The sequence below is a fragment of the Panthera pardus genome, unplaced genomic scaffold (genome assembly GCF_024362965.1).
Source record: "Panthera pardus isolate Hobbes unplaced genomic scaffold, ASM2436296v1 HiC_scaffold_15, whole genome shotgun sequence".
Lineage (NCBI taxonomy): Eukaryota > Metazoa > Chordata > Mammalia > Carnivora > Felidae > Panthera > Panthera pardus.
In genome coordinates, this window is record NW_026526710.1 from 67,640,036 (window position 1) to 67,652,388 (window position 12,353).

General features: G+C 36.5%; 1 protein-coding gene across 1 annotated transcript in view; it reads right to left on the bottom strand.

The window, feature by feature from the left end:
* The window catches only part of MBD2 (methyl-CpG binding domain protein 2), a 65,910-nt gene that overhangs the window by 23,105 nt on the left and 30,452 nt on the right, over nucleotides 1-12,353 (bottom strand). Inside the window, exon 3 of the mRNA XM_019464022.2 lies at nucleotides 9,938-10,075. Within this exon, the coding sequence (XP_019319567.1) occupies nucleotides 9,938-10,075 (138 nt within the window). The remainder of the gene's footprint in view (nucleotides 1-9,937; nucleotides 10,076-12,353) is intronic.

A 12,353-nucleotide genomic window follows, 5' to 3' on the forward strand; every position in this document is an offset into this window, starting at 1 on the left:
CCTCCCCTGCTGGTACCCTATCTCTCAAAAATAGATACACGTTAAAAAAAAAAAAAAAAAAAAAAAAAAAAAGACTGGACAAGGTAAGTCTAAAACGTATGTAGAAATGCAACGAGCCAAAACTAACCAAGATAATCCTGAACCAAGACTAACAAAGCTGGAAATGCATATGACCAAGTATCAAGAATTCTTATGAAACTATAATAATGACGACAGTAAGCTACTGGAAAAGAAAAGACAGACCAATGAAAAAGAACTGAGTGTAGAAATTGACTCACATGTACACAGACCAAAAATAGAACTGGGAGTCCAAAAACTTTCATAAGACTTTTACACATTTGCATTTCGACAATGCAGACCAATGAAAAATAATGGCCTTTTCAGTCAATGATGCTGGGTCAAACCAGACTGCATCCAAGCAGAATAAAGTTATTTCTAACGTGCAGATTCTCAAAACCTTTACCTCCCTCTACATTTTATGAGAAAGGTACTGGAGGATTAGTTACAGCAGAAGGTATATATTAAGACAGAGGAAGACAGAAATCCAGAAAAGTCCAACGCAGAAGTGCAGCAAAGGAAATCCCTGGAGCTGCAGCTACATGGCAGGACCAGAGAACAAATTCAGCCCAAGTGGGGTAGAGGGGACTCAGGAAAAACACAGCAAGGAATGCCATGGATTTCAGCATAAGAAAAATATGATTGATGGGCATGTGGCAGAAGTACTGATGCATTAGAGACGATGAACTATAAAGAAACCTAGCATACAACTCTTAAGATTAACAACAACAAATTATGAAAGCGTTCAGATGATGACTGGGCATTATCTGCCCTACCCATGAATATTTCCAGTCATAATAATGTAAACCCTGACTATTTGACCTATTTAACTAAAAACATGATACACTATGTTGGGAACACGAGAGCAGAGAGAGAGAACTAGGTACTCATCTACCACCATGAGCTACCCGCCTCAATTATTTCCGTATTCCTGTCAGTGACAACATTCTCCCAGTTACCTAAATTCTGAGACTTTTTTTTTTTATTTTTTATTTTACTTTTGAAAGAGAGAGAGAGAGAGAGAAAGAGAGAGAAAGAGAGAGCAAGTGGGGGAGGGGCAGAGAGAGAGAGACAGACAGACAAACACACAGAATCTGAAGCAGGCTCCAGGCTCCGAGCCGTCAGCACAGAGCCCGACGCGGGGCTCAAACCCACAAACAGTGAGATCATGACCTGAGCCCAAGTAGATGCCCAACCGACTGAGCCACCCAGGCGCCCCTCTGAGACTCTTCTCATAAGCACCGCTGAACAGTCAACAAATTTCATCCATTACTTTATGACCAGCATGAAGCAGATCTTATCATTTGTGCCCTAATTTCCTATAGCTTCTTGGTGTTTTCCTAGCCTTAAGTCATTCTTTATATTACATACAATAACCAAATTAAGACCTCTGTCTAGAATGTTCTCCTCCATACTTCTCTGCTTTTGAAGACCATATATTATGTGTTTTTTTTTCACTGCACTTATCATACCATGGTACATTATGTACATATTTGTCTGTCTCTCTTCCTATTACAGTAGAAGGTAAGATCCATGAGATCAGGGGCTGTTATTTTGTCCACTCAAGTATCCCTACTACTTGGGTAAGGGCCTGGCACAGGTTGAAGGCTCAATTAAAGATTTTTTAATTAAAAAAAAATTCACTAATTAATTCATTGAGTCAACAAATGCATATTAAGCACTGACATAATGGAGATATTGTGGATAAAGTGATGAGTAACTAATACAGTTAGATCAGAAAAGGAGAAGGGAGAGATGCTAAGGAGGATCTCTAAACCCAGACTTGATCAGTTAGAGGTTTTCGGAACAGGTAAAGTGGTATCTAAGTTCACACTTGAGGGAGGAGTAGACTATAGATAATTAAATGTAGGAAAGAAAGCAGGATGAAATATGACCAGGGGATGCAGGGGCAGGAGGCGGCCATGAAGTGGAGTGAATCAACAGCATGTTCAAAAATCTGCAAAAACTTTCATGTGATTCGCATGTAGAAGAAAAGAAAGTGAAGCCAAAAAGATAAGCAAAAGCCAAATCACGAAGGACTCTGTAAGTCATGTTAGGTGTTTTGACTTTGTACATCATACTTAGGGGTTTTTTTCCTAAAACTTTATAGGAATCATTGAAAGCTTTTGGGAAGAGTAACACTGTCAGATCTTCGTGTCAGGTGGAGTTTCTGGATGCAACATGAAGAATAAATTGAAGAGAATAAGAAGCAAAGAGATGAGACGAAATGACATTTACCTGGTACAGGGATGGAGCAAGTGAATATTCAGGAGACAGAGTCAATTGGACTTGTCGGCTAATCAGAGGTTTAGGATAAACGATGGGAAGAGTCTAGGATGATGCTCAGGTTCTGGCTTAGGCAGCTGAGTGGACAGTGGTACCTTCACTAAGATAAACAAAGCACATAGAAGAAAGGGCCGGAGGTGCCTGGGTGGCTCGGTCGGTTAAGCATCCGAGTTCGGCTCAGGTCATGATCTTACAGTCCGTGAGTTCAAGCCCCGCTCGGGCTCTGTGCTGACAGCTCGGAACCTGAAGTCTCCTTCAGATTCTGTGTCTCCCTCTCTCTGACCCTCCCCCATTCATGCTCTTTCTCTGTCTCAAAAATAAATAAAAATTAAAAAAGAAAAGAAAAGAAAAGAAAGGGCCGGTTAAACAGGATGATGAAGGAGATTACACAAGATGAATCACAAGTGCTGGTAAGACTTGCAAGCAAATAATGTTAGTGGATGGAGACATACAAACAACTGGAGCTCAGAATGAAGACGTAGATTTGGAAATCATTAACATACAGATGACAACAGAAGCCATGAGAATGAATGAAATCATCTGCACAGGCTTTACATACAAAGAAGAATGCACAGTTTTCCCTGGGAAGATGGGTAGAGAAAAAGGAACCTAAGAAGGGGAATAAGAAAAAACAAAAAGGGAGGAAAACCAAGAGAGTAGAGCATTACAGAATAAAAGAGTATTTCAGAAGGCAGGGTAGTCACAGTGCCTAGCTAGAGCAGGTTAAGTACTGCAATCTAAGGGTGGAAATTTGTCCATCCAATTTAATAGCAATCATCAGCAGTCTTGATAAGAGACATCCACGGGGCAGTGGGAACAAGAGTCGTGTTTCAGAGATACCAAAACTAAGAGGTAAGGTAGATATTAAATACACACAATTCCAAGAAGTTGTACTGTAAAAGGAAAAGAGAAAACAAATTGCAAAAGGGACACAGAGTAAAATGAATACCTTTTTAAAATGGGGAAGATCTGTGTATATTTAAAAGCTTTTGGGAAGAAGCCAGTTTCGCAAGAGAAGTTGACAGTGAAACATACGTATGACATAATCCATTGAGTGAGATGTCTGAGAAGGTAGGGGGAATGTGTCTGGGGTGTACAGACACTGGCATTAGCTTTAGGCCACAAGGAGATATGCTCACATTCAGTTCACAGGGGTAAAATAAAAAAAGCTACTCCCTTGTTCAAAATCCTCTAAACATTTCTCATTTGCAAAGTTAAACACAAATGCTTTGGTTTGTTCAACTTCAGAAGTATTCAAATAAGTGAAAATTTAAAATGAAATACCATTTTTATACACTGAGCTACCAACAAGAGAAAGCACTGATAATACACAGTGACAATGAAGAAAAGCTAAAACTGGAATGCACATAACTTGTCCACAGACTTTTATTTATTTTTTTAATTTTTTTTTTTAACGTTTATTTATTTTTGAGACAGAGAGAGACAGAGCATGAACGGGGGAGGGGCAGAGAGAGAGGGAGACACAGAACCGGAAGCAGGCTCCAGGCTCTGAGCCATCAGCCCAGAGCCCGACGCGGGGCTCGAACTCACGGAATGTGAGATCATGACCTGAGCTGAAGTCGGACGCTTAACTGACTGAGCCACCCAGGCGCCCCATCCGTAGACTTTTAAATTGGTGCAACCTTTTGGCAATCTACTTGCCAGTGTGAGTCAAAACTCACAGACATTCATACTAATTGTATTTCTGGGAATCTAGTCTGATGAAACAATGTAAGATATAGGAAGGATCTTATCTATATAAAGATACTCACTGGAGTACTACCTACAATAGTGAAAAATAGAAATAATAATATGAAAATGATTAAGTAAATCATATGCTAGCATAATACACAGTTGTTGGAATAATATAAATTAATTATAAAGTTATAGCACATAAACTATATAAAACATGGCTAAAATTGTATATAATGGTATGTATAAATATTAGGCATGTGTGTTTGTGTGTACATATGTACATATATATGCGTGTGTATATATATATGTATATACATGCATATATATATATATGTATATATATACCCATACATATCATCAAAAGATGCATTAAAAGATTGAAAAAATATAAAAAATGCTGGGGCGCCTGGGTGGCTCAGTCGATTGAGTGTCGACTTCAGCTCAGGTCATGATCCTGTGGTTCATGGGTTTCAGCCCTGTGTCGGGCTGTGTGTAGATAGCTCAGAACCTGGAGCCAGCTTCGAATTCTGTGTCTCCCTCTCTCTGTCCCTCCCTTGCTCACACTCTGTTTCTTTCAAAAATAAACATTAAAAAAAAATTAAAATATATATATATACATATAAAATGCTAAAATACTATAATTGAATTACAAAAAAGGAATGATGAGAATTTTTTTGTCTATCCCAAATATCTTTCTCTTATAAATATAGGAAATTATAACATTTTTAAAATTTGTAAAGATTGGCACTTAAGGAAATGCGCTACAACATTTTCAGCTCCCACTACTTCCCATGAAAACCCTGATCCCATGAAAACCCTGATCTGCAAACAACTTGTCTTTTCATTCCCTGCCCATTCCCACTACAATAGCTTTGCTAACACTACTCTCCCTAGTTGGAACGTCCTCGCCCTCCCATCTGCTTTTCTAAATCCCACTCAATCTGCAACGTCCGGCATATGTCCTGTATCTCTTCTAAAGATTTCCCCAACCACCCTAGCCACAGCAAAATCACCTTCTGGAACACCTATAGCATATGTCTGTACTATTTATTTGATCCTTTGTCTACGGCACCTCTCCTCCTACACCACCCAGAATAATGCTTTTAAGTATTTCAGGACAACACGTCATCCACTTCCTCTGCCCAGGAAGCTAATTTTTTTGTCTAGAGAAAAGGAATATAACATCCTCCACGGAACTCTGTGCTTTAGCTTCTCTATTTCTCAATCATAAAAAAACTAAAACAAGTCTATACTAGAAATAACCTTTCAAGATTACGAAAAAGTAAATGCTCTTAGAATGTCTAGAATGAAGAGTAATTTCCTAGGTTATGGTAACTAAACACTGAAATATTTTACAAACTTTTCATACACAATGTCTTTAAAGTGTATATGTTTTTAAAATTTAACTTCACCTTAAAAGTTTCTTCTAACATATTTTAAAATATCCATTCTTGGTTACTATCAAAGAGCCAAGAGATATTAAATGCTAGCAAGGATGTGGAGGAAAGAGAACACTTGTATACGGCTGGGAATGTAAACTGGCATAGCTACTATGGAAAACAGTATGGAGGTTTCTCAAAAAATTAAAAATACAACTCTCATTTGATCCAGCAATCCCACTTCTTGGTATATATCCAAAGGAAATGAAATTACTGTCTTGAAGAGATATCTGTATTCCCATGTTCACTGCAATATTATTCACAATAGCCAAGACATGGAAACAATGTAAGTGTCTATCAATGGGTGAATGGATAAAGAAATATTATCAGCCATAAAAAAGAAGGAAATCCTGCCATTTCTGACAACATGGATGAATCTCAAGGGCATTATACTAAGTGAAGTAACCCAGGCAGAGAAAGACATATATGATCTTACTTATATGTAGAATCTAAAAAAGCTGAACTATTAGAAACAAAGAGTAGATTGGTGGTGGCCAGGTGTGGGGGTGGATGGGCAGGTGTTGGTCAAAGGGTATGAACTTCCAGTTATAAGAGAAGTTCTGGGGACCTAACACACAGCATGGTGACTATAGTTAACAATACTGTATTGTATTCTTGAAAGTTGCTAAGAAAGATCTTAAATGTTCTCACCACCACCACCACAACAAAAATGGCAATTATGTGAAGTGATGGATGTGTTAACTAACCTTATTGTGGTTATCATTTTGCAATGTATATGTGTATCAAATCATCACGTTGTAGACCTTAAGCTTAGACAATGTTGTGTGTCAATTAGATCTCAATAAAGCTGGGAAAAAAGCATTCTAAAAAAAAAAAAAAGGCTGACTTCTAGAAGGGAGTAAAAGAAAATTTCATATCTTTTGAAAGAAGAATTAGCAAATAAAAGGAAAAAAATCTAGGATCGAATAGAACATTTAAATCCACTTTTTTGCTAATTCTTAAATATTTATTTTTTGGTTAAAAAAAAGTGAAGAAATGTAATTAATATTCAAAGACTATCAAAAACACCTCCAGCCTATGAGCATCCTATAATATAATAATTAAAAGGAAGAAGTAATGGCTCAAAAATGAAGTTTCTTTGAGTTGAGGATAAAAGAAAAGGTGAGAGACCAGAAACTATCAAAGATGACAGGATCAAAGAAATGAGAAGGAAACAGAAATGTGAGTTCTTCATATACTGAGGGGAGAAAGCTAGGAAAGACAGCCTTAACAGCAAAATCATAATTACGTCATATTAAAAAGATTTTTGGAGGTGTTTTATATATATGACCAAATAAGAACATTTCAATGATCTTACTATTTGGGATAATAGTCTTATAGTTGGTCGAGTTTCCCCACCCCACTCCAGATTTCTGTTTAATCTAAGGGAAAGACAAGCACTTATCAAATATGCTGATAGTATGTGTGTGTGTGTGTGTGTGTGTGTATATATATATATATATATATAAATGTCTACTTACCCTATCATAACTAGGTTTTAATTATAGGCAGATATTATTGCTGAATTCCATTTAATGCACTTTTGCTTACATACCCTAATTTGCAATTTTAAAGCTAAGGTATTTTCAAGGAATCAATACACTAGAAATTTATAATTCATATATTTTACAGAAATCAAATCAGACAGCCACACAAAGATGCAGGCATAGGATGTTTGTCACGTAAGACAGAATTATTCACTTCTGTGATTGCATCACATGGAAACTAATCACTTCAAATTATCCAACGTAGAACCTAGTTAACATCCAAAAATCCAATCCCAGTCCTAGGTCTCTAAGTATTACAATACCACTAGATTGAATACTTTAAGACTGCGACATGGTTAAGAAACAAAAACATTTATATCTATCTCAAAACCAGAAACCACTCTGTCTAGTTTATTTACTGGATGATCAAAAGAAGTTCTCCAAATGGAATATGTGGCAACTCATACTGCCGATCTAGTTCAACCAGGCTGTGTGAAAGCACAGTGGAAGAATTATTTTTGCCTACATGTTTTATTTTTTTTGTCAACTACCTCCTCAACAATAGTTGATTAGCACATATCTGACATATATACACCAAAATAAAACTTAAATCAACATCTTTCCTTTTCTAAAAAGCCTGAATCTAAAATGAAATAGTCAGAATGACAGATTATGATTTCTCAAACAATAATATAGAAGTTGTCTCTATTTTCCTATAGTTGCCCAACGCCCTGTCCTTTATTTTGAAATCCCATTAGTGAGACAGTAGTCAAATATTCCCTCAATTCTTATGTTGAAGATAAAGCTGGGGGAAAGACAACTAATGTCTTGGTATAATCAAAAACACCCAGCAAAAACCACCAGGTGATGTGAGGATAAAGTAAGAAACAGTTCAAACTTTTGAGGACGTAACCTCCTAAATAATTTTAACACTTCTCGTCTATGCAAGCAAAAAGGAAGATAAAATCCTCAAAAGATCGGAGTTGAAAATGATATAAGATTTGGGGGTGGGGGCAGGGGAAGGAGGTGGGATTTAGCTCTTTTGGTATATTCTTTTCATTTGAGAACAATCTCAGAAACTTTAATAAAAGAGGAAAATGTAAAACTACTCAATGTATCAGTGAATAAGGAGCAACTAACCTGATTATTTCAGCTTTAAAAATCTCCGTTACCAGTGTCCCCTACAGCCAGGTAAACACCCAGTAAATACAATTACTACAGTTGTTAAAATCTGTGACTGAACTTAGGTACAGAAAAGAATTACTGTTTAAATAATCATAATTTGCTACTCAATTGGTCTTTAAAATATTTGGGTTTAGAGACTATATTGAGAATGACTTGGCAAAGAAAAGATGAGGATAAAATCCATCTACTACCTATTCTCAATAAGGTAACTCAAATTTCCAATATGAAACTATTATTAATAGTTATTCCACTTTCTTTATCTTTCGAGCTTTTTGAAGCAAACTGTCTTACCCACATATAAACTTTGAAAAATTTCAATTGATAAAAATCTTTACAAGGAAATGATTTAAAAATCACCAAAATGCCAAAGGACAAGATGTTCAAGACTTTAGACAGTATCTAAGAAAGAACATAATCGGGGAATGGCTTTATCAAGGTGGGCAAAGTTCAGAATGGCAGAATTCCTTCCCTGTTGTAATGAGTATACTAACACTACCAGCAGTGTGGTGACTCTCACTGGGTGCAGTAGTAAAACAGAAGGGAAAAGCCTGGCACAGAATGCTGAATGGCCCAAAGAAAACCTAAGTGGTGACAAGAGCCTAAAGGCACATGCAGGTACGCATCTTTTATATTGGATGTGATACACTTACATGGCCCCTGTTGAATCTCTTGGGGACCAACAGTAAAGCAAGTTTAGAACTTCAAATCTTGAGACATCTATAGCAAGATGCTGATCCAATGTGGCTCCAAATATCTTCTGTTTTCCTGGCTCACCTGAAGAGGAAAAAACACTACAGAGGATGTGGGAACTGAATTTCTTTAGGTAGTTTCTTCTAGAGCAACTGTCTGAAAGTTTTGGCCCAATCCTTTATGAAGTCTGGAGATGAGACACTTGAGGGACTAGTGAAAAACAAAATTCAAATGAAAAGGTGGAGTGAGGCATCTAAACGGGGAATATGAGAGCAAAAGATAATCGTCGTAGGTAAATCAGCATTTCTAATCTGTAAGTGGGAGGAGGCAGAGAAAGGAGAGAAAAAATATGCACAGATGTTTCTCCCTCCACTCCCTCACCCCAATTGCTACTAAAAATTCCCGAAGTACCTAAACTTTTTGACCACAATTAGGGAATGAATAAGCAAGGTTACTTGGAAAGGTAAGCATTTTATCAAGTCTCCCTCCCCTGGCTATATGGCATTATTAAACAGCAGGGAGGCCTTTCAGATAATACTTTTTTCCTAAGAACAGATTCTGGTGCAATACAGTTTGAAGCCATAAAGAAAGAGAAATTTATTAAACTGAATTTCCGCAAAAATGGAAGTCACAGGACAATATACCTTATTGACAAAGTTTATTTAATTGTTTTTCAAAAGGGGAGGGATGGCTGTCATATAATAAGAAATCAGAACAAAAAGTAGTTTCTATAAAATTGAAAATATTTTTAAACTAAGCAACACAAACTGCATGCTTCAGCCTCCTAGGAAATATTATCCCTGGAAAGATAATCTAAACTAAGATTAGCAAAAGCAAATCTGATGTACATTACCACACAAAAACACAAAAATGTAGAACATAATATTAATTTAGATTCATTTTTAATTAACTTTTTTCTTAAAACATTTAACCTAAATATTATTAGACTTATTCTCCAGTATTCATGTAATAGCCTAGGAACATAAAACAATTTTCTTTCCAAATGTTTTCCATTTTAACCGGTTTACTTGAACTATGTCTGGTAAAAACACCAGAATTGTCTGACAAATAAGATTGGAGAACCAAGTAGATCCTTACCTGACGTGGCTGCTCGTTCATTCGTTGTGGGTCTGACTTCACTTTATTACTAGGATGATTTGTGACTTTGGTAACTGGTTGTTTGAAAATTGATGCGGTTTGTCTAATTGGCAATGTTGTATTCAAGTCTGGTTTACCCTGTGAATATAAGCATGTTTTTGTTAATAAATATCACATATAAATATAATCTGAATTCTTTTTTATTAATTCATTATCCATTACTTTACGTTTTTATTCAAATTCTAGTTAATTAACATACAGTGTAATATTAGTTTCAGGTGTAAAATACAGCAATTCACTTCCATACAATAGCTGGTGCTCAATTCACAAGGGCACTCCTTGATCCCCATCACCTATTTAACCCATCCCCCTACTTTTAATCAATCAGTAAATAAAATCTAAGATGTGTTCTAGTGAAGTCAAAACGTGGCAGAGTTCCTTTTAAGTTCATTTGCAAGGCTCTAACCATGGGGTATACAGGGGCAAGGAAGATGGGGGGGACAAAAAGAACAAAATGTGATTTAATCATTGTGGGTTCTGATTCTGGCAAAAAACATATATAAAAGGCCATCTGTATCTGAAGACAACATACCTGATATTTTTTATATAGAAATATACTTGATAAATCTGCAGGATATTCAATGAACTTCTGTCTTTACAACTATCCCCAGATAAAAATTGTGTTATCAACTTCCAGACTCCAAAACACTGGTTCTCAAACTTCACCACACATCAGAACCACACAGAGGGTTTATTAAAACACAGATTCCTGGGCCTCACTCCTAGAGAGTCTGATTCAGTAGAGATCTGAGGTAGGCCCTGGGAATTTGCATTTCTATTAAGGTCTCAGGTGATGCTGACTGCTCCAGGAAGCACTTGCAGAATGACTACTCTAAAACAAAGATTTGCAAATTGGTTGCAGGAGGATGAAGTTTAACTCATAAATGTATTTCGTTCAGTTTTTAGTGTCTAATAAATGAGCCAACATCTGCAAATATGGAGATATCACATAAAACCCAGATTCTACTTCTCTTTAAAACTCAAAGATCTAGAAATACCAGACTTGATTTGGCCACAAGAGGCCATAATTAATTAGTATAGCTGCTCACAAGAGGTGTCAAGGTTCTCCTTTAGCAAAATTCAACAACTCATATTTGCATTACCTGAGGCCTATAAGTGTTGAGGTTTGTGAACTCTGCTTAAGGAATGTTATCAAGGCCTAGAAAGGTAAGCATCCAAATAAAGTGACAATTATCACAATTACAGTAGGATTTGGACCCACTACTAAATATGTCTCCATCACCACCCTCTCTACCTTCGTTCCCTCCACCCCTTCTTCTCTGTATGTACTTGTCATTCCTTTATCTTATTCAATTTTCCCCCAATGTATGTGCTTACCTTTAGGAGATATAGTCTTCTTTTTTATTTAGTTTTTTTTTTTTTTTTTTAAGCAATCTCTACACCCAACTTGGGGCTCTAACCCACAACCCCAAGACGAAGAATCACCTGCTCTTCCAACTGAGCCAGCCAGGCGCCCCGAGACATACTCATCTTAAATAAGACTATTTCTTAGGTATTTAGCTTTCTTATCTTTGTAGACATATTTTCAAAAACTTTGATTTAAAAGTGAGCAAATTTGACCGACAGGCTGCAAAATTACCACTTAGGATGCCATCTTTAAAAGTGTGAAGCCTAGGAAGGTGTATTTTTAAAAGCTCTCCTAGTAATTCTGTGATGCACAGAAGGGTTGGACACCTCTGATTTATGACATCTAGAGCATTCTGAGGCCGTAAGTGAAGCCACCCAAACTATGAAATAGTCAATATTTTATCCTAAAGAAGCTCACGGAGAACTTTTCCTGTCACTAGTTATAATTAGTATAGATCACTAAACAATACCCTGTTTGGTTTTTAATGTTTTCATTCTTTAATAAAGAACGATGTGCTCAGCTGGTATTAGAACAAGATGGCATCAATGGACACAGAAATACGGTGCAACTGTTTGTATGCACAAACAGTGGAGCCTCTTAAGATTCCCCTTGTTACAAAGGATGACTAGAGACAGCAGGGACTATTTCTAAATGAATCCTGAAGGCACAAAGACTGGAAGGAAGCATGAAACATATAAAACTATTGGTTCTACAATGGTAAAAGGTTGTTGTTGTTTTTTTCATTAACATGTTTTTGGTGTAATAAGTAAAAATTAGAAGAAAAAGCTGGCTACAAATATTCAAAATACACAATTCCCATTGACTGATAAGGTAGTGCATTCCTCACTGGGAGTAAGAGATATTTCAAGAGTATGCTGTATTACTTTTCTCTTGATCTTACTCTGGTTTTTATTATGTTTTCTCCTTTTACCTGGCTTCAAAGCTCAGAAGACAGAATTTTTCACTAGTGAATTTTGTATTCCAAAA